General features: G+C 43.1%; 1 protein-coding gene across 2 annotated transcripts in view; it reads left to right on the top strand.

Annotated features, from left to right (window-relative positions):
• The window catches only part of GPC1 (glypican 1), a 190339-nt gene that overhangs the window by 86391 nt on the left and 78780 nt on the right, over positions 1–25168 (top strand). The window contains exons 1-2 of one of the 2 annotated variants that reach the window (XM_033150211.1): positions 14494–14524; positions 19646–19804. In XM_033150211.1, coding sequence (XP_033006102.1) covers positions 14509–14524; positions 19646–19804 — 175 coding nt within the window. In that variant the 5' untranslated portion in view covers positions 14494–14508. Of the gene's footprint in view, positions 1–14493; positions 14525–19645; positions 19805–25168 lie in introns of those variants that run through there. The other variant, XM_033150210.1, reaches the window with a different exon arrangement.

The following is a 25168-nucleotide window of genomic DNA, read 5'->3' as shown; positions in this document are numbered from 1 at the left end:
ATGGCATTGGGGAAAGGGGTTTAGCTCCTCTCCCACTATGTCATGATCCTCTCTAATAGCTGATAAATGTGATCATGTTTTTAACATATAGTCCAGTTTGATCCTTAGACTCCCAGTGCTACTAGAGTCCAGTGTAGATGCAAAATTCCCAATATTCTAATCATGGCTGGGTAATTAGGAATATCTGGTGTGCTTTTTTTTATTTTTTGCCTTTCTGTTTCCAAAATTCTCCCCCTCTTTCTCCTATGGTTTCCTTTCTCCCTGACGTGGTGTTACATTTGCATCAGTACTAACAACTGTAGCCAAAGTTGGATCAAAAAGTATAAATATTCTTTCCTTTTTACTTGAAAGAGATGCTTTCTCAGCTGCTGTTTGTTGTTTGTTTGTTTTTAAGACGTGCTGCCCCCTGTCCAAACCTTAGCTAGAATTACAACATGCAGGTTATTCTGTATGGAAGGTGTTTTTTTTTGCTGAGGGTTTGATAGTCCACAGAGTGTTGATGTATCCATTATAATTGATTTGGAATGCAAATAAAAGATCTATTTCCTTCTCCACTTACCGGTATAAACTAGAGCATACTGGAAACTGTTCTTAAAACCTTTACAAATGTTATGTGTATTTCTATTTTTCAGTGTTTTCATGATGTTTTAACTTCTTAAATGTAGAGCTGGAACTGTAGTGGTACCACATTGAATGTAACCTTGGATTTCCAGAAGAATCTCATAAATAGCAGAGGAAGTGGAACTCTGTTGTGACGATTTTATGTGCTGATAAGATAGAATTGAAGCCTTTGCATTAAAGAAGTTAATTTTGAAAAGAGAGAGAGAGAGATGGTTGGACAGTGTTTTCGAAGCTACCAACATGAGTTTGACAAAACTGCGGGAGGCAGTGGAAGACAGGAGTGCCTGGTGTGCTCTGGTTCATGGGGTCACGAAAAGTCGGACACGACTAAACAACAACAAAACCTTTCTATTGATGCTTAATTTTGAATATAAGAGTCCTCATTTGGTGAAAGTTGCATTCTACCCTATTCTCATTGCTAGATAGAAACTTGACTGCACTTCTGCCTGTTTTACAGCTTTCCTAATGTGAAATTGAGTGTTTTTGATCTTGACATCTGATTGAAAGGTGGCTGTGATTGGTGTAATGGAGGAGATTATTCTAAATCTGGGAATCAGGGGGTCGTGATTTGTAGCTCATTTCATCTACCATTTCTTACCCAGTCTTCAGTTGTTCTTCAGTGTCAGTAGTAAATTTGTTGACAAGCGAACAACGGTCTTGTAGTTGGGGGCAGTTCAAGTCCATTTTTTTCCTGATACCTAATACTAGGGATTCCATGAGTATAACTTTCACAAGGTACAGAGTATTTTCCAGTTTCTTGATTTGTTTGAACACTGCATTTGTCTGCAGAGTGATGGTATCGTCTTTATTTGCCACCAAGTCTGCTCATTTTGATTGCAAAGTTAGAACCCTTAAATGTCATTGGCCTTTGTTATGTGCGTTGTACAGAACTGACAAAAATGGTTTTTTTGTTTCAGAAGTTGGGCTTTCAGCAGTGGTTTCCTTTTTGCCTTTAGCATTTCCAAGGAATATGGATTGGAAACTGTCCAATGTTTGCCTTGGACAATGAACAACGCCGGCAGCTTGCTACTTTTTAAACACTGGGATTCATGCTCTCATTTTCAGCCATCGTCTCTGTAGTTCTAGACTATCTGTGCTAAAAATGCTAGCTGATAATCCGAAGCTGTGGTGTTGCAAAGAATTAACCCAGGAGGCCCAGGGCTGGCTGACTTCCAGTGGCGCTTGTTTCCTCCTGTAGATAGGAGTGTTTAAAAAATGAGGCAACACATAAGATCAGTATCAATGAATTTTACCCAGCTTATTAAATGACGGAGCTAAATACATCATTAGCATGTTTTGCCTCTCTGCACAGTGGCTGCTGTGATCAGATATTGTGAAGGCAGTGACGGAATTCACAAATCTCTGGACCTCCTACCAAGAAGCAGTTCTTTGGCAGATGGCTGCTTGGTAACAGTGTGTCCTACAATTATCACAGTTTCTATGGTGCTCCCTGCCACCTTTCCAATTATGCTTTCAGCATCAATATTGAATAAATGTGATATATAAAAATTTGCATCTATTTATTTCACATAATTTATAATGATACTGCTGCCCGCAAGGGGAGAGAGATGGAGCACACCCAAAGACAGCAAATCTTGCTTCTCGTCTTCCTTTGGCTTCTGAAATCTTAACCATGCACTGCCAGCATGTTACCAAGAGGACTGGCAATTCATTGACTGCATTTTACATTTATTTCTTCTGCAGTGATGGATGTTGGCCTCTTTTGGATAGGCAGCAGCTACACCGCTGTGCTCTGCCTACACTCCTGGTGGGGCTTTGCCCTCTCATTTTGCTGCTGCTGTGTAGCAACCTCAAACCAGTTTCATCCTTCACCATTGCCCTCCATACATACCGTATTTTTCGCGCCATAAGACGCTCCTGAACATAAGACGTGCCTAGTTTTTAGAGGGGGAAAGCCCTGGTTTTTTGAAGATCAGCTCAGATTTGTGCAGCTTTTTTTGCAAAGGGGGAAAAGCAAAGCTGTTTTGCAAAGGGGGAAAGCAAAGCTTTTGCAAAGGGGGAAAAGCAAGAGGAAAAGCCCCATTTTTATGGGGTTCAACTCACATTTCTGCAGATTCTTAAGGAGCCCTTTCTACAGTTTTCAGAAAGATAATCTAATCAGCCAGTTACATGTGGCTGGGGAAACAAACAGCCTCCCTCTGCAGGCACATTCAACAATGGAGGCCTGGGCAAGGGGGTGGGGCCCAGAGGGAGCCGGGAGTCTTATCTCTCTCCCAATCTCTTGCTGATCAGCTGCTGAGTGGGGTCCTTTCAACACCCCCTTCTCTCTCTTTCTTTTAAAAAAAAAGCAGGATCTGCTTTTAGCCCCTGAGCAATTCGGCTCCAGGGACCACCATTCACCCCATAAGACGCACAGACATTTCCCCTTACTTTTTGGGAGGAAAAAAGTGTGTCTTATGGAGCGAAAAATATGGTAAGCAACACTACATTGGGGCAGAATTAAACCGGTGGCTCCCTGGCTTGCTGTAACTGCTGAAAGCTCCTCCGTGCTGAGCAGCAAGGCAGGAAACGTTGCCCTGTGCAGGCAGCTACTATTAACGGGGAGAGATTAAAACAATGGCTTCCTCCTTGCTTTGCACAGCATGCCTCTCAGTGCCATATCTATCCCTTGCCCCATCCCCAACATTACTGCTAGCTCCACTTTTGGCGCCCGGCAAGTTCTCCAGTTACAGGACAATTGGCATGGGGGGTAGGCACAGAGGACAGCTTTCCTAGAACCTCTTCAGTCCTGAAGCCATCTCTGGACAAGCCCACGTGGAAAGGCTTTCCACATCACCAAACCTAACAGCAAGCAGCAGGTGGCAATATGAAAGTATTCAGGACTCAGAAACCACCCTTTTATCAAAACGCAGCAGCAGAAAGATGGATTGAGATTCAAAAGCTGGATACCTCCCTCCTTTCAATTACCACTTCCATGATTATCTGGTCAGTTACAGAGAGAGAATAAAAAAGGGTGAATTGCTGTGCAGCTGAAATTCTAGGGCTGGGACCTGGGAAACATAGGTTCCCTTTCTGTTCCCTTTAATTTTGGGATTACAACTTTACTTCATTCCTATCCCTATCAAAGGCCCTGGTGATTTTTAAATACACATATCCATTTGTTTGAAATCCGGAGACACAACCACCATGCAAAACAGTGCTTATTTAGGGCAACTGTTTGTGGATCCCATGGAAGTTCTTTCCTTGGAATGTTCTCATTCCGCTGCAAAACCTTTGTACCATTGCATTCATCTTGTACCGTCCTTTTGTTCAAATTGTTTCCCAAAGTCTATGGACAAGGGACCTGCGACCCTCTACATGCTGCTGTGCTCAAGCTCCCATCAGCACCAGCCAACCTGGCCGGTGGTCGGCGATGATGGGGAGTTGGGCTGCAAGCCTGGATGGCCACAGGTTCCACACACATGCCACAGTCCATGCAACATTCACCAATACACTGCATCCTACTGTGGCTTGTTTTGAATGTTCCACTGACTGCCTTGAGTACAGGCCTAGACGGACATATGTGCTTCCATTAATGAAGACCTGCTAAATAAGTGCAGCTTTGTGCTACCTTTACAGTGCTCTTTAAATGCAGCTGAACATCAGAATAAAAGTGACGATGAACAGGACTGGGGAATAGCAGAACTGAAGTAAGCGAGAAGGAGTTCTCTGCCCCTTGAAAGGCTTCAAGTAATGTTCAGCAATAGCATCATTAGTGCAAGCATGTTGCCTCTTGCAACCACCTTTGGTAGTTCAAATGGATAAAGCTATTCCAGCACCTCACCACCCTCCAAGATTTGAGTTATTTGAAACTGACAGTGTCTGTTGCTTCTATTCCAAAATTGCCCTTCTGTACTGCATGCACATACCCGAAAGTTGCTACCAATTCTCCAGACACTTTAATGATTGCTGTTCCTGGACCAATCTGCTCTCTCAACTGCCACCTCCTCACAGCAGAGCAGATAGCATGATAAAGAAAAACTGTCAACTGCCAGTTGTCAGAAAGAGATCAGAAGTAGCAGCATTGTTATGAGAACATGGCACACTGTGACTTGCAGAGCACAGATTACTTACTCATCTCCCACACTCTGTCAGCGCAGGAGCAGATAAGAGGACGCCACTATGCGCTGCGGAGACTCGGGCCTCTTTCTTGCTGCAGTCGTAATCATGTGTCCAGGTTATTTGACTTCAGAATGCAGATTGAGGTTGACATGGCTGAACGCTTCTCTGTACACAAAATCGCCTCCACTTAGAAGACTAGCATATCATGGCAGCAGCTAAGCTAGGACCCTTCTCCCTGTCATCTAGTTTTATATGTGCATTGGTTGATTGATTGATTGATTGATTGATTGATTTAATGTATGGGGGAAGATTCAGTCATGTCAGCTGACATCTGCTGTCTGAAGTGGTACAGCCCAGACATTGGTTCATCTCTTTTTAGTGGTAGTTTGAGAGTTTTAAAGCAGCATCTGCATGATATGGCACTTTGGGCTGCAGTGAATGCTGCAGGGGGAATAAAAAGTAAAGGGACCCCTGATCATTAGGTCCAGTCACAGACGACTCTGGGGTTGCAGCGCTCATCTTGCTTTATTGGTCAAGGGAGCCGGCGAACAGCTTCCAGGTTGTGTGGCCAGCATGACTACGCCGCTTCTGGCGAACCAGAGCAGCGCACGGAAATGCCGTTTACCTTCCCTCTGGAATGGTACATATTTATCTACTTGCACTTTGACGTGCTTTCGAACTGCTAGGTGGGCCGGAGCTGGGGCCGAACAACGGGAGCTCACCCCGTCGCAGGGATTCTAACCGCCAACCTTCTGATTGGCAAGCCCTAGGCTCTGTTGTTTAACCCACAGTGCCACCCACATCAGGGGAAATAAGAAGTGGGAAACTTAGATCTTGCAGCATTACTAGACTGTCCATTGATAAGGTGCACCAATTTACTTTGATTCTCCAATTAGCTACACTTTGTGTTTTCTTTACACAAGAACAAACGAACAGCCAGTCTTTTGGGCACAAGTGAAACATGGGAGCATCACTTGGAAATCGTTTAAACTATTTCAAGATGGTTAGCCATGTCAGTCTATTGTCACACAAACAACAGAGAGCACTTTGGCGCTCTCTGAAGTGGACTGTAGCCCACAGAAGCTTATGGCGTAATAAATGTATGTTAGCATTTACAATGCCGCAATAGTTTTGTTTTCATTTCATTCTGCTTATCTTGTATGTTCCATAAACTTTTGCAGTTCAGGGCCATTTTCAAAAGCAAAAAAGCACAATGGCTGCCAAAATATTTCTATGCCATTCAAGAACTGTAGCAATATTTGGGCCTCTAGAAATGAGCTAGCAATAATTGCCAATTTTTTTAATGTAAGAGTTTTTACTTGTGCTTTATCACAATGGTTTCCAAACAGATAAGCTGGCTCACTTTGAAAGACTGTTCTATCCCAGGGGAGAACACTAGGTCCTGTCCTGGGGAAATGAAATTATGTACCATAGAAATTATGTGTCCCATTGTTAATTCATTTGTTATCCTTTTCACCTTTGTAGAAGCCAAGGTTCCTGTGGGCTAGCTAGGATATGCCCAGTTCAAGGAGTTAGTTGTATTGCAGTTCAAAATAATTGCAACTGAAGCAAGTAGCTTTCATCTCCCTTTGTTATATTATTCTAACCCTATTCAGTCACTGCTCATCAAATAAAGAAAACAGTTCAGTGGGGCTGTGGGGTTGCACTTTTAGCCCCACCCTTGAGGTCACACAAACTCCTCACATCTTTAGAGTGAACATCTGCCGCAGAGAGCATTTTTAAACTGTGGAGGTACTTAATCACTCAGGTGGTTTCGGCAGATACAAAAGGCTCCTCACTACAGACATCCACTCTAAACATACAAAGGTCCAGAAGAAAACATGCATCTATCTATTGATGCATTTGATGAATAGAGCTCATGTCAAAATGTATAGTGGTCTTTCAAATGACTTGCATTTCACAGTCTGGATTTTCAGTTCTGACACTTGTGCTTTCAGAATTATTATTATTTTAAAGTTATACTCCTGTTGTAGGGGTGGGGAACGTTTTTGGCTTGGCAGGCCAGATCTCTATCTCCACCTGCCTGTCAATCTTCTGGCATCATAATGATGCCATGATTGACAGGTGGGTTGTCCCACCCACCTGTCATCACTGGCCCATGGGGGTGTGGGAAGATCGCAACCTAGCTGGATTGAACTCCCCATGCCTTAGATGATCTGTGAGTTCATCCTGATTTTTGCAGTATTCAGATGCTCCAGCAAGTTCCCTGGGGAATTAACGCACCTGAGCCATGGAGGATTGAATTCTCCGCTCATCAGCTGAGAAGTTGGAGTCTTATCTTGTTTTTTGCTTACCAGACATGTGATGTCAGGTGTGTGGCAGGTGGGCATTAAAAAGGGGAAATGGCCTCTTGGGTCAAATGGGGATGCCCAATGGGCCAAACGTGGACATCTCCCCAGCTTTATTATCCTATGCTATATTTTAATATTTTGCTTTGCAGAGAATATTTTAGATAAGTAAGAATTTGCAGAACAAAATGCTTGCTTTGCATCTGCACCCCCCTCCCCCTGTGCACACATACCATACCATGGCATAGGAAAACACCATAGATTCAATTATCTGTCACAAAGTATCTTAAGGTGTTGCAGCCAAGTAGTGTTTGTAGGTAGCAATGACAGACAGCTCCAAATTGTACTTTGTAGGCTTGAATAGAGTTGTTAAATGGCATCTGAAGGACTTTAGCAAGGGCGATTAGAAAACGATGCTATCGTCACGTCCCAGAAGACTACAGAAAAGTGTGTTTTGATGGCTGAATACTGAAACAGTTACATCCTGCAGTACAGTCAGTTTGTTCTTGGGTTTTCTAATGCTGAGGCTTTCCTTTTAAAGCAAGACTTCAAGTGAAATTTAATTATTTCAAGGAAACAGATTGTTGGGGCTCCGCTTGGTGTCTTGGGGCCATTTACTTGGGGGCAATAGTATTCACTAGGAAGCGCAGCATGTACCTGTGAAAGGCACATTTGCACTCGCCCCCCATTGAATTAGCCCTAAGACACAAAATTGTAGAAAGTGGTATGTGTGTAAACATGAGTTTGTAAGCAGGTAGTAAACGTGCACTTGAGGCCTGTAATAGGACACAGTTCATTCATGTGTGTCCATCTCATGTTTAGACTAGCATCTCACCTTCACATTTCATAGCACTGAGACAAAGACATGCAGCAGACTCATCTGCCTCCCTAAGTGTGAATTTGCCCTCAGGATCAAAACAAAAGAGGGCAGGTGTTTCTAAAACTGCTTGAGTTTACAGCAATACATTGATTCCTTGGGGAAGGTCTGTTTTTATACTAGTAGAAAAATATTAATTAATATTGTTGCGTACACCAGAATATAGTTTGTCATTGTGTTCTCTGATCGTCTTCAGAGTTTCTATTTTAGTATATTGCCAACAACTCTTTGGTCTTTTTCATTGTCATTCTTGCCTGCTGTTCTAGGCCTAGTTTGCACATAAGCCATAGAATCATATAATTGTAGAGTTGGAAGGAACCACAAGTGTAATTTAGTCCAACCCCCTGCAATGCAGGAATCCTTTGCCCAATGTGAGGCTCGAACTCATGACCCCGAGATTTAGAATCTCATGCTCTACTGACTGAGATGGTTTGAGCATCTGAAATCAGCCCAGGAGACTAACCATGGTTTGTTTTCTGGCCACAAACCACAGTGTGAGGGCACTGTTGGCTTTTGAAGCATTGTTTGTTTTTAACTATGGTTTGGCATTATATCTAAACCAAAAAGCTTTGCTTAATCATAGTATGTTTGTACACCCAACTCCATATGTTCACAAAGGCACAAGGCAAGAACAGGTTGAAAACAAGCTGGAGAAACAAACCATGGCTTGTTTGGTCATCTGTGAGATGAATTGGGATTTGTTGAACAAACCATGGTTATTTGTGAAGGCAGCCATTAGAACATAGCTTAAAACTATGTATGACTCATAGCTGCCACCCTAAGATGAGAGGTTTGAACATAGTTGATTATTCACTCCTCCTTTCAGCCCTCATCTCTTGGAGGCAATCCTTCTTTCATCAGAATACATTTTTCATCACAAATAAAAAATCTATCTCAATCTTCCATCTTTCATCTAATAAAAAACAAAACAGAAAAAGAAACAGCAGGAGCAGGAAGTATGGAGGTTACCATAATCCAACTAAGTTTATGGGGCCATGATAGTATAATGGGAATTGTGTCAGAATGTGTGATCCATTTTCATTGCTGAGGAAATGCTTCCCTGTACCCTCAGGCATCTTCTCATGATTTATTTTAGTTCTTGCCTTATGAAGCTATTAAGTATAGTATAAAGGGTAAAATTAACATTATCTTATATTTTATAATTAAAAGATATACCCATTTAAAAAGAGAGTGAATATTTAAATGTAACTACAGAGCAGCTGAAATAAGAACACACTATTTAAAATTTTAAGCTGTGTTACCATTAATTTTTTAAAAAAGAGTCTTTATAAGAAGGGCCTGGGAATGAGGTCGAGTTACTGAATCACATCCTCTTCAGTAGCAAAAATTGTTTATCAGCTAGGTACAGGTTCCGGAGATGGGAAAAGGGAAAAGGTGTTCTTATTCCTTTCCTCTCCTTCATCGTACCGTTTATAATGAGGAAGGAGATTTGGTAATACCATGGCACACATTTCTTCAACTACAATCCTCCCCATAAGAATACTTAACAATAAACTCTCAGGGATCTCTCATTCACCCTTTCTTTCCTTTTCCTTTTTTGCTTTAGCGTTCAACTAACCCTCTTAACACTTTGTGTCTCACCTGCTCTCTACCACAGACATAATTGATAGACTCGTCAGTGAAGTTAACTCTTTATTCAAGCAAACCGCATACAACTCAGCAACATTTCCCAGTAGGTCTTGCTCCTATGGAGCAGTTGCCAGGACTGAAGGTTCCTGCCTTCCATCTTTTCCAAGGCTTTTCCCGTGGATGTTTCCCAAGCAAAACTGTGTCCCCACACCTCTGGCTTCTGTTCCCCTCTCCTCATTACCCTGCACTTTCTTGGAGACGTGTGTGTGTGTGCGCGCGCGCTTGTCGCAGCAGGAGAGGGATACTCCCTGGATACTTCAGCAGTTCCTTGATCTGCTTCCTCCACTTCAGTCTCCGAGTTTAAACTGTTCCCTGTCACCAGCTCTTCCTTCTCACTAAACCCTGTTCCTCCTTCAGCAACCAGCCCCTCCTCCCAATCTTCTCCCTCTGACCCCTCCTCAGTGTCCCACCACCAATTCCCTGGCTCTGAGCCTTCCTGTTCCAGGGTTTCCCTTGGGGATTCCCCAGCTGGTGTCTCTCACCACTACTCTTACTGGTCCCTGGTGAGCTTGGGCCAGTAATGCACTCTCGGCCACACCAACCTCACAAAGTTTTTGTGAGGATAGAATGAGGATAGGGAACCATGTACACTGCTTTGAGCTGCTTGGAGCAAAGGGAGGGCATAAATGAAACTAGCTGTCATGACATATATATTTACACACACACACACACACACACACACACACACACACACTCCATGAAGACCTGGCCCAACTTGCCCCTCACCCTAGTTGTAGTGAGTGAAAATTTTACCACCAGAGATGTACCGGTATTTAGGAAGGGAGATGGAGAGGGTGAGGGGCATGGAAAAGGAAGTTATTTCCAGATCTCTGGTTCTCTCACAGTGTACTGTACCTCTGTTCAGGCAGGAGATCTGTCCCCTTGTAACCTCTCTCTGAATGCTTGCTGGCAGGGGATGTTGAATTTACTGGGGATTAAAAGAAGTAAATCATGTGAACTCTGTGCAAATCAAGGCTGGTCCATGTGATTGAGCAGAAAGATACTTCAGATGGATTTCTGTTTGTTTTGAACCATTTCATGTAATTCTGTCTTCAGACAAATTCTTGGCAGCTTTCAATGTATCTGTTCTTTTGAGGAACCACATGTTTTACATGAGCCAAGTTGCTTATGTAGATTACCGAGTTGCTTGATGGTGTTATGCTTAAATTGGACACTGGAATGGAGAGAGATTTGCAAGTGGAAGCTCTCAAAGAATTGAGGGAGCTCCTATGATGATGCCCTCCAATTTGTACACCTGTTGGTTATAAACCAAGGTTCTTTTGTGGCTCTATGGATTATTTTACAGATTTCAAAAATATCACACATGCTGCCTGGATCTGGATTTGGCCAGGTGGGATACAGAATAAATATAAGCACACAGTATCCTATAATTCAGAACAGCCTGGTTTCAGCCAGTATTTTCTATAATGGCAAAAGTGTTTAGCACGCCTAAATTGTATGGAATGGAAGCAGAGTTCAGAACTGGTGCTGATTAAAATTGCTATCTAATTAACACTGCTGTTGAATGACATAAATATGGATACAATCAGAACCCATCCTGCTGTACAATCTATATTAGGTTCTCCATATCTCCATCACCAGCAGATCTATGTCTGAAATTAAAAGTAACCTCTGGAGCTTATAGCAGAAATTAATGAGTCTTGTGCCTTCATTTCTGCAGAAACAGATCTTAACTTGGCTGCGTACAAATATTACCAAATATTACCAAGGAAAAGATTGGCTCAGGGTTTCTTTTTCCTTATGTACAGCCAAAGTGCAAAGTTCATTATTCCTTGCCAACTCATTAAACAGTGATAGTGAGGCTTTACTCCATCCTTCATCATTGGGGAACAATTGAGAATTAGTTATCCCAAATGAGCTTAGATTTTGCATTCTAATGTGCCTGAAATTGTATTCTATTGTATTGTATTCTAATGTGCCTGAAGTTGGAGGAATGTTGTTCTGTTTGTGACTCACGGTATAAGTCGCTAACTGTAAAACCAAGTTACAAAACTCCTAGAAACACAAGGAGATTGCATTCACCACCTTTTGAAACCAGCAGGGGTTTTTGCCGTTGACTTGCACAAGAGCTGGCTCACTCCTTAGGTGAGCATCAAGTTTAAATTAAAGCAAATGCTTCCCATCATGTTGAAAAGGATCAGGATTTTTTAAAAAGCATCCCCTCTGAAAGGAGATCAGATAAATTCCCGTTTGCTCGCCTCGTCAAATGTAGCTTTAGAAGTCTGTAATTTCAGCATCTCTTCTGCTTAAGGCAATTGCTGATCAAAGTGCATCTTTTTTGGTTATTTATAAATATCTTATCAAGACAGATGTAGAGCTCCTTGAGGGCAGGGTGGGAGGGGCTGGGATTGATTTGTAAGGTGGAAAGCAATGCTGAAGGTGAAGTGTGAAGTTTAACAGTTTTCCAGGGCAGTAATTAAATCAAATTGAAATTCATTGTAAGACGAAACCATTAGGTAGTTGGAAAACTATGGACTGTGCCAAGGGCTTGAGCTTATTCAGCACCAGATTGCACATACTGGTATATCATGATGACCTAGACCAGGGGTAGCACCAAGTTTCAGGGGACTCTGGGCATAATGCACTCACTGTGCCCCTCTCCACAGTAGTGCCAGTCTTAGCTGACTGTACCAGGTGGAAACAAAATTTTAAAAAATCCTTCCAGTAGCACCTTAAGAAACCATCTGTTTGTTATTGGTATGTGCTTTCGTGTGCTAAGTTTGCATGCACACGAAAGCTCATACCAATAACAAACTTAGTTGGTCTCTAAGGTGCTACCGGAAGGAATTTTTTTTATTTTGTTTCGACTATGGCAGACCAACACGGCTACCTACCTGTAACTGTACCTGGTGGGTAGGACTTGCTCACACAGCCATTTCAGTTACCCCACAATGCAGTACCCACAACATGTACACCCAGTGAGTGAGCTCATCACTCCTTTTAACACTGCTGGAAGTGTAGTAGCAACAGCACAGGAGTGCCAGGCCTGCAGAGCTAAACTTGCTGCTGCTGCCATTTAAATTTTCCCACAATGCAGTGCTCACTGTGTGCGCATTGTAGGCATTACATTGTGGGGAAATCAAGATGGTGGCAGCACCAGTGAGTCCAAATATACAGAACTAGCACTCATGTTGACGATGAGAAACACAGAAAAGAGTGATGCAATGAAAATTAAGGAGCTGTCATAACACCTGTTATAGCTGTGTTTGTTTACCCCTTTAAGCTCTGCACTTTCAGAGTTACACCCTGTCCAATTTTGAAAACAAGATCTTGAACCCCTTCCCCACCAACACTCCAGCTGTTTGCTCAGCTGTTTCCCCATTTATGTAGTAAACACAGGGTATTTGTTTTATTTATTTAAGTTATTTATACTGTAATCTGCTTTCCAAACTGGCTGGAGGGCTGATGTAGTCACAGATGTTCTAAAGCTCCAACATCTAGTAGTTCCAACAAACACAGAAGCTCCAGAAAAGTTGGTATTACTTACCAGCTTGTAGACGTTTTAGCAAATAGAAACTTCAGACTTTCAAACTGTGTTTCAGCTGTGGGGAGAGCTATGGATAATTATGTCTGGATGCTGCAAGCACTCATTTTGGTTTGGCAAGATGCACTGCTAAATATGGATGTAAGCCAGAGCTTTCTAGAGTAATAGAGGAGGAGTAGACTGCGAAATTAAGTTTTCTGGCCTATGTAAAAAGTATGCATGAGGAATATGCATGTCAGATGGAAAGTGGCTTTCCAGGTATGCTAGCTTTTAAAAAAACACACACACACACAAAGAGGATATTATACTTTCTGCTTTCATGTCTAATCTTGAAACTTAAGCCATGGAAAGCCATAAAATGGACAAGGGTTCCTATGACCATTCCTTGATAGTCCCTACTTATTTCCAGAAACCTTAGGAGCAGACTATAAGAACTATATTTCTTTTCACCTTGTTCTCTCCCCTGCCCACCCCCTCAAACTATTTGGTTTGTTCTACAAAGGCTTAGTTGTGGAGCCCATGCTTTGCAATTAAAATGGGCCAGTTCAATCTTTGGCATCTCCATGTAAGACTTGGAAAATACTTTTGTCTGAAACCCTGGAGATACGCTTCCAGTGAGTGTAGACAATACTAAGTTGTTGTTGTTGTTGCTGTTGTTCAGTCGTTCAGTCGTGTCCGACTCTTCGTGACCCCATGGACCAGAGCACGCCAGGCACACCTATCCTTCACTGCCTCTCGCAGTTTGGCCAAACTCATGTTAGTAGCTTCAAGAACACTGTCCAACCATCTCATCCTCTGTCGTCCCCTTCTCCTTGTGCCCTCCATCTTTCCCAACATCAGGGTCTTTTCTAGGGAGTCTTCTCTTCTCATGAGGTGGCCAAAGTACTGGAGCCTCAACTTCAGGATCTGTCCTTCTAGTGAGCACTCAGGGCTGATTTCTTTAAGAATGGATAGGTTTGATCTTCTTGCAGTCCATGGGGCTCTCAAGAGTCTCCTCCAGCACCATAATTCAAAAGCATCAATTCTTCGGCGATCAGCCTTCTTTATGGTCCAGCTCTCACTTCCGTACATTACTACTGGGAAAACCATAGCTTTAACTATACAGACCTTTGTCGGTAAGGTGATGTCTTTGCTTTTGTCGGCAAGGTGATGTTTTTGCTAAGTAGATGTGCCTAATGGTCTGATGTGGTATAAAACAGATTCCTGAATTCCTAAAGTACATCGCGTGGAAAATTACAAGGAATCCAGATAGCATTTTTGTCTTCATCAACAATGAAACATAAGCAGCATAAAACTTTTCTCACCTTTTTGGATGGAAGTCACCAGGGAGATGTTAGGAAGTTTGTACCAGTAACTCTGTGGTCTATGGAAGGAGTACTCCTTAAAAAGGGAGAATAGAGGCACATTTGAGATGGTAGGTGGTCCATCTGTCTCAGAACCCCAGAAAATGCCCAACCTGGCCACTCAGTCTTGAGGGGTGTCACATGTCTCTTGTGCAAGGTAAGTTGCCCCTCTGAACTGTAAAAACTAAAACCCTGAAAGCACTCAGTAATGGCTGGGCAAAAAAGGATGAATTGATTCTTAATTTTTTTTAAAAGAAATGCATTTAAAGCAAAATGGGTATGTCACCAATAAAAATCAAAAATCTTGCTTGCACCAGAACCTTTCTTGCCAAGTTTCATGGGAGGGTAATTTTGCAGCTGAGCTATAAACTTTTTTCTAAGGAAAAAACCATGTGTCCTTAAGTGGAAACCCTGACTAACTCTGTAACTACATGGTATTATGAACAGAGACACTGTAATTACTCCCCACGTGATTTTACTGAGACCTGTTCATGCTACAACTTGTGCATTCCGCCCCCCCCCCCCAACCCGGTTTGATGGTTTGGAAAGCATGTTTTATTATGTGGTCTTCTTCTCTTTGTTCATTTGACTTCTGGCACACAGATTTCAATAAGTATTTTTCTGATGGGAGCAGTGCAGACTGCTATGATTAACCACAAAATGATTGTGCAAGTTGTTTGTCAAAGTTATATATAGGATCCCACAGAATCCCAGCACTAATTTTGCAAAACGACCAAAGCTAGTAAGATTTCCTGGTCATATGTTGATGCTTTTCCATACAAAATAGCTAGATTCTGCTCTGTCTTAAGACTCAGCACATTTTCATTAAGTTTGGAAACGGCATTTTCCTAAAATAACTTCTTTTTGGGGAGGAACGTAATCTTGAGTTTTAAATATTCTGCACTAGCTTCTTGTTGTTCAGTCGTTCAGTCGTGTCCGACTCTTCGTGACCCCGACTCTTCGTGACCCCGACCCCGAGCACTAGCTTCTAGCATAGCCGAAACCAATATAGAGGCTTTGGCCTATGCCAATCTTTTTGGGAACATAGTGAAATTGTGCCGCACCCCTTTATTGGAGAAGCCTTCCTACTCTTTAATGCCTTACCTGCAACCCTGCCTACTGTGTTTAGATTTAGGAAACCTAAGGTTGCCAGGGGGGGGGGTAGGGCAAAACATCAAGTAGTGACAGTAACCCTACCAGAAATTGGCTATATTTTATTTAGTTCCTTAACATCAGAGAGCCTCCTAGGTCATATGATTTATAGTGCATTTATAGTGCATTTAGTCCAAGGGGTCCACAGTTGGGACTGTCAACCCCCTCATTTCTCAGTCTCTTGCCCCGCAGTCACATTGGGCCCTGGAGGTGGTTGGAGTGTCTCCAAAAGTCATCATGATAGCACAAGCAGAGCTCTGCTTCTTTCCTTCAGAGTAGGGGCAGTGTTAACGTTGACATACTTTTTGTATGTGTTTGAGGGAAGATGAGAACATTTAGGGTTTTTTTTTTTAAAAAAAATGGTTTTAGGTTTGTTTGATTTTGCTCCAAACTGGATGCAGCGCTTTACCTTGTTGTCCCAGTTCTATGAAGAACGCATTCAGCATGCATCCGCTTTTAGGATGCTCGCTGTTGCTGTCCTGCATTGCTCTTCGCTTGTTACACATGCCTTGATGACTATGCAAGGAGCGGGATATGCCAGGGCTGAGAGTTCTGTTCCTGTGTCAGTGTCATCACTTGCCTTTCACTAAAATTTAATGGGAGTTAAGAGTGTGCAGGAGGATGATCTTTCAGTTCTAGACTAATGAAAGAAGTGAGCAGGATAGCCCAAGAAACCCTTGTCGGGCAGATCAAAATATTTTATGTCAGGCTTGATCTGTGAACTGAAATAAGCTTTTTTTCTGATTCCCGCTCTCTCCCACCCAACCCTGGCCCCAATTTCATGCATGCAGATTTTAGGTGCGTTGTTGGTTTGGGTGCGGAAATCTGTCCAGCTATAAGGAGCCAAAACAATGATCAGCTAGACTTTCAGAAGCATTCATTGATCCATGCCCATTTCCCCCCAGGTCCTGTACAGCAAATCACTTCCTCCAAAGGTCTGCCCATTGGTAGCCAATTAGGTTGCTATTAAGTTTCCTATTCATAGCAACCTCTCAGAACATGATCCATAAAAACACAGCACAAAAACGCTGGGGAGCTACTAAGTTGCTGTGAATCGAACATTGCACTTTGATACCCTGATGTGAACAAGGAGTGGCTAACCTTTGGCCCTCAAGAGGTTGTTTGACTCAAGCCTCCATAATTCCCTGCCAGCATGCCCAGTCATTGGGGATGATGGAAGTTGTAGTCCAACAACATCTTGAGTGCCCCAGGTTCCTCACCCCCCCATCTAGTGCAACTGGACAGCCACTGCTGCAGTTCAAATGCTCTTTGAAAATGCCAGTGCTATTTTTCTAGAAAAAAGAGGTGCCAGAACTGAAGCCCACATGAGAGGTACCGCAACTGAGTTCCAGCTGAAAAAAAGATGTGGAAAATGCTGGAATTTGAAATCAGCCTTCCTTCCCAAGATACATCAACTACTCCCTTCTTTTTAGGTGTGGCTAGTACAGTCTCAGGTGCAATTGGTACAGTCTTGCTTCAGCCTTTGTGGGCTTTAATGAGCCAAATTTCTCTAAAGGCCTGTCATTTGAGTTGGGGGAGGGGGGGAGAGTGTTACGAGTCTCCAACTGAAGTTGGCTGAAACAGAGGGTACAGCTTTGGGTGGCTGCCCAGTTTGCTCTCTGGGGGATTTTCTACCTTGCAGGAGTGCCTGTTCAATTTGATGGACTAGGCAAACGGAAGGCAGCAGGGGGTGGGGGTTGTCCCTGAGTTTTTCTGTAACACGACTTAGATTTTTGCAGAAAATGGTGTTCCAGCTCATCTTGAATTAATGGCTCCTTTTGGAATGCCATGTTGACACATGGCATGTTGACACATGGCATCTGCTTCTGGAGAAGAAAATGTGGCCTTATTACTGATGGATTCTCTTTGCTCTTCGGGGAAATGCAGGCGATTCTTCTCTATCTGAATTCACGCCCCCAAATGCAAACCAAATGAATAAAATGTTATGTTATGTGGGCAGAAGAACCCTATGGCTAAAAGGGTTGCCCCCCCTCCAGTTCCTCTGATCCTTTTGCTTTAATCCTTTCATTTTTCTGTTCTCGAAATATTTCATTGCAATTGGCATAGCTATTTTGCTTAGTCAGCTGTGGCCTTGGAGATGGAAATAGTTGCCCTGCCCCAAGGATCATTGACTGTTAATCATTGTGAGACTCTGGCTACAATCCCAGTGTGAAAGCCGCTACTAGTCTGGGCAATTGCATGCTTCTGAGCGGTGAAGGAAGACACCCCCTCCCCACCCCCCACTCCAGTTTCCTTATTAGAGTGCCTTTTCAGCAAAGGAGGAATGACAAAATAAAGCCAAATGATCTGAGAAAGCAGAACCAAGAGCGCAGTTAATATTTTGTCGGCCAGGTACAAAATGACAGGGAACCACCACCATTATGGGGTCAGATCAAAAACTAAAAGATGTCTTTGAAGACAATTTCCTCCTTACATTGTGCAATAAATTTGAATTGCAAAGAGAAAATATGAAAACTTTGCTTTCCTCTTGAGTTGAAATGCTGCAATACCGAATGTCACAGATACCCTTGAATAAGTAGAATATGTATTCAATTTTTTTAAGAGTTGATGCTGTTATTTAGGCTGACTGAAAATACTGGTTTGTAGATTGATTGCTAATCCAATTAATAGTAGCAACTAGCTGATGCGCGGGTCCTTTTGGACCTGGAAGAGGGTGGAATGGGGCGGGGTGTGAATGGTCACTGCCTGTACTCTTCATCTTGTATCACCGCCATCCATATTCCCCCCCCCCCCCAAGAAAAAAAACCTTGTTTCAGTGTAGCCTTCCATATGTTGTTAGACTGGAACTCCCTTCAGCCCCAGCCAGCATGGTGAGTTGTATGGTATGATGAGAATTGGAGTCCAACAACATTTGGAGGGCCACAGGACCCCAACCCCTGGCGTAGTTTAGTAGCTAAATGTACTGGATTGCTGATGTCACCTAGGATAGGTAGAATTGTCTAGTATTCATTGAAGGCTTTTGTGCATTGTAATTACATAAATAGCTTCTTCTTCCTCTAATTTGCAGGGGAGAATCTAGACTCTGAGGACAATATGTACTGTTACTGCTTTGTGTTTTCATGTTGTGGGGAGGGAAGGAGGGAGAGGAGGACAGAGCAAGAGCTTATGGTTCTCCAGTGGTTGCCTGCTGCTCTGAAAAGGGACTGTATGCAAGCAGTGAGTCTTGCAGCCTGGTCTTCCTGCTGTGGATCAGAGAAAAGGGATTCAAGGCAGGTGTAAGCTATTACCTTGTAGCTGCCAAGTATTGAATGCTTATCTATCCAGCCAATCTGAAATATCACTGGCAATATTTTCTCCAGCTCCGCAGTTTACACAGTGAGTTACAGACCAAGGCAGATTCATCACCTCCAAGAAAAAGAGCCCCAAGGCACTCGGTTGTGAGAAGTATGCGCTTGGAGGAGCGTGTGCAGATTCCAGTGGCAGCCTCCCCACTCGCAGGGCTGCCTGGGTTTCAAAACAGACAAGATGAGGCACGGTGTTTCGAGCCATTCTATAAAAGCACCTGCAGGATTGTGGCCATCGCAGCCAAATTACATTATGTGTGTTGACTCTTGTAATTGGATTATTTTAGCGCATGGTTAGACAAGGTATGTTTTGGGTGCCTTTATTTCAACTGAGTGAATCCCTATCAGGAAGTGAAGAGGAGGAGGAAACTGAGTTGTGTTTGCAGATGTACAGCTCTGGTTCCTGAATGTCTTTAAGGTTGCTCTCAAAGGAGTGGGTTAGCAATCCTTGAGACCTGGAATGTTTCCAGATTAGGTGCTTATTGTGGGATGGGTGCTCTTCAAGAACCCATTTTTATTTTTGCAGCACCAGCAAAATGTCGTTGGCACAAAAATACCTGCCTGTATCTCTTCCCCACCCCATTTAAGCTAGATTTACGCTTTCCATGGGAAATCTGGTAAATTAAGAAAAACCCTGTTGCCAACAACCCATTTGCAATAACTCAATAACCTGTTTGCCATGCTAAGTCCCCACCTGGAAGCATCCATGGTTAAATAACTGTGCCATGCCCTCCCTTCCTCCCTCTCACACACGTTCACACTTAGAAATGCCTTGTACGTGAACTACTATAACAAGCTACGTTTGTCTCTCTTGTTTTCAGGGGAACACTTGAGGATTTGCCCCCAAGGCTACACTTGCTGCACCAGTGAGATGGAGGAGAACTTTGCCAACAAGAGTCGTCATGAATTTGAAGGCATGTTGAAGGAGGCCACACGCTCGGTGCAAGTAATCTTAACAGCCCAGTACAAGAACTTTGATGGTAAGTAACGCAAAACGTTTACAGGCTGGTCCAGTTTGGAAAACAAGCTGCCGTCACTTGTGGTTTTGTATCCCTTGCTCCTGTTTCCCCTTTCCTCCTGCCTGCAGCTGAGCAGAGGACTTCGCCAGAGTTTAGTTTCACGTTCAAGGAATCCCCACTTAGTGCTGCGTTCAAATTGGATGTCCTGATTCAGACTCTGGCTTGTTTAATGGTTTTGAAACCGGCTTATTATGAAACGATCACAATTTGTTTTAAACCAGGATTCCTGCTTTGAAAATAATGCTAAACTGAGATTTTTTAAAATTAAAATTGAATCCAGACAAACTCCTCTCATCCACACAGGGGGAGGCAGGAGCTTTGCAAGCCTGGTTTGGGGGATTGTACAGGCTCCTCCACATAGCGCTAAAACCATGGTTTTCTGTTATCTGCTGATTTGTTGTTGTTATTTCACAGGTATGTCAAAAGAGTACTGGGAAGTGTATCTTTTGTTGAAAAATGGGGTTCAGCCACTGAAATCACTGGTTAATTCAATACGTTTGCTTGAACTGACTTGTATTTATAATGTACAGCCCTCAAACAGAGCCTGTCTCTTGCCTTTAATGTAATTAAAAGCAGAATTTACTATATAATACACTACAAGCCAACAGAGATCGCCTGATAGGATTGTACATTGTTAGATAATTAACTCAGCCCCTCCCCCAAATGAATTACTTGCTTCTATCTTGAAACTACTGACTGGAGTTGCATGTTTTCCTTATCTGTGTTTTTTCCCAGCAGTATAGGAATATTATTTTTATTTCTCTAGGACGCATTTTATCTTGGTCCTGAAGCAATGTATGTGTTCAGTTAAACAAACACATTATCAAACTATAACGTATAAATAACTGCTTCTCTGTGGCATCCATAACCTCAGTGGATGCTTTAGGCTTGTAAAGATGTTCCCTTCTCCCATCACATCTTTTTCTGTTTCCTTAAGTAGTGCGCAATTAGTGTTTGGTATTTGATTTAAGTAAGATTATTTTGAAGTTGCTCATGGTCTGATTTTTCTAGTCAAAACAAATAAAATAAAATAAAATAAAAATCCTTCCAGTAGCACCTTAGAGACCAACTAAGTTTGTTCTTGGTATGAGCTTTCGTGTGCATGCACACTTCTTCAGATACCACATTGCTGTGATTAAAAATGGTGAATTAAGAGCCTCTCATCTTAGAAGGACTTATTTATTCATTCTCAATAGACACACACACATGCAGCCTTTGATTCACCTCTTAAACATAAACAAATCGGAAAGCGAAATTGGATCAGGCCATTGTCATCCCAGAACAGTTGCTTGTATAAACAAGCTGGTTCTTTCTTGCAATCCCACAGCAGCATCTTCAAAACAATTTACTGGATCATGTTTAGTGATTCTGATATAAAAGGTGCCATATTGGCCAAGAAGCCATTAGTTGGTTCCACATCTCCATTTCCACCCCTTTCTTGCTGTGTGGATCATGGTATCTGTAAGGTTTTCAGTGGCTGCTCATGAGTAACCAGGCTGACTCCGAGGCTTCTAAAACTAGGTTTCTTTATTGTGCAAATATATACAGTGCAGCTACAAAAAAGACGTCCAACTCGTCCTTCGGCAGAGTCTGGGAATGACCCCTTCCAGTTCTTTGCCCAGCATGAAAGGCGTGGGATGCGGAACCCCCGCCTACCCCCCTGAGTCTTTCCCCCCTCCGCAAGTGGGGAGACGGAAGAGGTGCTTCCCCTCCAGCCTCTGCTTGGCACGAGGGCTCTCCATCCCTGCCAGAGCCCTGACGCCTACTTCCCGTTCCCATCTCTCCCTCCCCACTAGAGGGATCACTGCCATCCTCACAAGATGAAGATGAATTGCTCAGCAGTTGAGGCGGGGGCTCGCGATACTGATAAAGCCCTGGCAACTCCTTGCTTTCCGGCGAGGGCAGCCCCCTGACAGTATCATTGATAGCATTCGAGAGACAATCCCACAAAATGTTTCAAAGGGTTCATTGCAACCAGCATTAATATATACTGTAGGAGCCAGCATCAGTTTTGGGGCTTCTTGGGGAATAGATAAAAAAGAAGTCAAGGGTTAAGGGCCTTTCATATACAGTCGTACCTCGTATTGCATTCGCTGCGGGTTGCAAACGGCGCGGGTTACGAATGCGCCAAACCCGGAAGTACCAGAATGGGTTACCAGAATGGGTTACTTCCGGGTTCGGTGGTTCGCACATGCGCAGACGCATCAAATGACATCATGCGCAGAAGCGGCGCTGTGGGTTGCGGACTGCTCATGCTGCGAACGGGGCTCCGGAACAGATCCCGTTCGCATCCAGAGGTACCACTGTATCTGGTACCTCCCAAGCAGGGACACAGGTGGCGCTGTGGTCTCAACCACTGAGCCTCTTGGACTTGCCAATCCGAAGGTTGGCGGTTCGAATCCCCTTGAAGGAGTGAGCTCCCATTGCTCTGTCCCTGCTCCTGCCAACCTAGCAGTTTGAAAGCACACTAGTGCAAGTAGATAAATAGGTACTGCTGCAATGGGAATGTAAACAGCGTTTCCATGCACTCTGGCTTCTGTCACGGTGTTCCATTGCACCAGAAGCAGTTTAGTCATGCTGGCCACATGACCCGGAAAGCTGTCTTTGGACAAAGGCTGACTCCCTCGGCCTGAAAGCGAGATGAGCCCTGCAACCCCATAGTCGCCTTTGACTGGACTTAACCGTCCGTGGGTCCTTTACTTCTACCTTTTTTAGCTCCCAAGCAGTTATCTCCAGGAGTATGCAGGGCTGCCAGTGGGATTGTAGGTTGGATAGAATCCTACAGATATACCTGTTTTTGAACTAGCCTCTTCTCATTGTGGTTGGTCTAAATGTTGCTCAAGTGGCATGGCCAGAGCAGAGCTTCACCGAGAGTTCAGTACCCTCCAGCTATCCAATTAGATTGATTTTCTTCTTTGCCTAGCCACAGTTCTGTCTTAATCATACCTTCTACCGGCAATCTGAAATATTTAACTTATCTGCAGTAGTGATACTGGGAATTCCCAATGCTTTTAGTACTCTGTTTGATTGATTTACAGCAGTTTTTCTAAATGTTAATAGTTTTGTCCCCAAGGGGCTCTCAATCTAAGGAAATCAAATGGTTTGGAGGATAAAAGGAGCCAAGTTGGGGGGTGGGGGAATGCCACTAAATATAAAAAACTGGGTGTGTGCTTTTAAACTACGAATAACCACATCAAAAAGCCATTCAGAGAGCAATGCTTTTTCAGGCAGTCATCTGCTAAATGTCTGTTCATTAAAGAGGTGAAAGAGTAAAAAGACTGTAGCTCAGTGGTAGATCATCTACTTTGCATGCTGAAAGTCTAGGTTCAGAAATAAGCTAGCGGGACCAATGGCCTGAGTCAGTATAAGGAGGCTTCCTATGAGGAGGTGCTGTAGAGAGGGGATCCCAGCTGTTGTGGCGATGGTATTTCTGCCCAGGACGGTAGATATTCCCTCCCAGATCCTGGAATACTCATATTCAGCAGCTGCACAGACTGTCAGTCTTGACTATTGGAAAAGTGTGAGAGGTTGGGATGGGTTGGACAGGCAGCTGAACTCAGTTCCCCCTACAGAGTCATCATTAAGTATTCTGGACCCCCCCCCCCCAAAGTGGCAAAGCAGCACTTTTTTTCTCTCTCGGAGTGATTCTGTAACTTATCAAAAAGTGATAGGGTGTGCCCTCTGCTGGTTGTTATCCAGACTTTACTACTTCAGCTGTGCCATCTGCAATTCAGTAGCCACAGAATTCTTAATTTTGCCTGTAGTTACTTGGAAGTACAGTTACTGTCCTTCCTTAAAAGAGTGCACAGAATTGTAACCCTAACTGCGGGTTGTCTTATATGGACCTTTGTCTGGGCACCTGTGTATAAGATGTTTTTGAAACAGCTTAATACTTGCAACGTGTCCATCAATAAAACTTTGTAATAGTTTGGTTTTGCTCCAAATGTTAATGGAGCAAGTTAACAATATGTCATATGCACAGAAGTGGGGAAAAAATTGAGATCAACACAGAAAGCTATGCACTCATGTCAACAGATAGTTCCTTCTCATTGCTGTTAATCCTTCAGGCACATTATTATTATTATTATTAATTATTTATACCCTGCCTATCTGGCTGGGTTTCCCCAGCCACTCTAGGCGGCTTCCAACAAAATATTAAAATACAATAGTCCTTCAGATATTAAAAACTTCCCTAAACAGGGCTGCCTTCACTTTGAATGTAACCCACATGACTAAGGCTAAAATCTTAACCTCTTGCTCTATGAGGCTAGGGCATAACACTAGGCACTGTTGGCCTCTGTGGGATCCTAACTTGATCCATTTTCCAGCAAGGAAGGCAGGCAGGTTGGGAGGGAGCTGATGAAGTGTACCAATGAGTTAGGATAGCACAGATTACTTGCGCCCTCACCCTTCTGCCTTGGCTGACATAAGCTAACAGGGTTTCAGGTGCTGCAGTTGATTCACTGCACTGTTGCTTCCAGCCAGCGTTTAGGATTGCTCTTCCCCGCTGTGGTTATTCCAGCAATAGCCCTAAGACCTGTACACCAAGGAGCTGTCGTACATGCTATGGTAGCGTAGTTGGTTAAAAGCAATGAATGCAAAAGGAGTTTGTCAACAGGAAGTGACAACAAGGGGATCCACGCTGAACATAACAAGGCTGCCGTTATGACATTAATCAAAGCTCAGTTGTTGAGCTTCAGTCTCTCCTCCCTCCGCCCCATTTCTCTCCAGTTGTAATAATGTACTGTTTCTCTCTTCTCAAATACTTGGGTGCAGTTTAGTTACAAAGACCATATGACAGATGACCTTTATCCGAGAGTCAGGACATTTTCATTTTCAAAATTGTTTGGTCCTTTAAAGGAAATGTTAGCATGCAGTTTAAAAAATAATAATCCTGTTTTGTTTAAAAGCCCAGATAGTTTATAGACTAACAGTTTAGTTTATTTGTAAGCTATTTCGTTGCGAATAAATGTGGTTGTGTATTTTTAGCACACTGTCTGCAAAGTCATTTGGTGTCATCAAAAAGCCTCATGAGCTTTAAAGTTCCGAATGAATGCATTAATAAACAAGGGGAGGGGAGAACATCTGAAATCATGACTCTGGCATTTTATGTGGACAGTTCCATATTCTCTTAAAGCTGAATCACTGCTTCCAGACGTTAAAAGGGAGATTGTGCTGGAAGTTGTCACAAACTGAAGACTAACCATCTGACTATTAATAAATTAACAGTGTTTTCCGCCGCTCTTGCATCAGATTTCAAGTCCAAACAAATGCTGCTTTGTAAAAGGAATTCATTTACATTAGCATACCATTTTGGACACGCTG

Source organism: Lacerta agilis, chromosome 5 (assembly GCF_009819535.1).
Source record: "Lacerta agilis isolate rLacAgi1 chromosome 5, rLacAgi1.pri, whole genome shotgun sequence".
Classification (NCBI taxonomy): domain Eukaryota; kingdom Metazoa; phylum Chordata; class Lepidosauria; order Squamata; family Lacertidae; genus Lacerta; species Lacerta agilis.
Note: the sequence above shows the minus strand (reverse complement) of the source record. Positions and strands in the feature narration are given on the sequence as shown.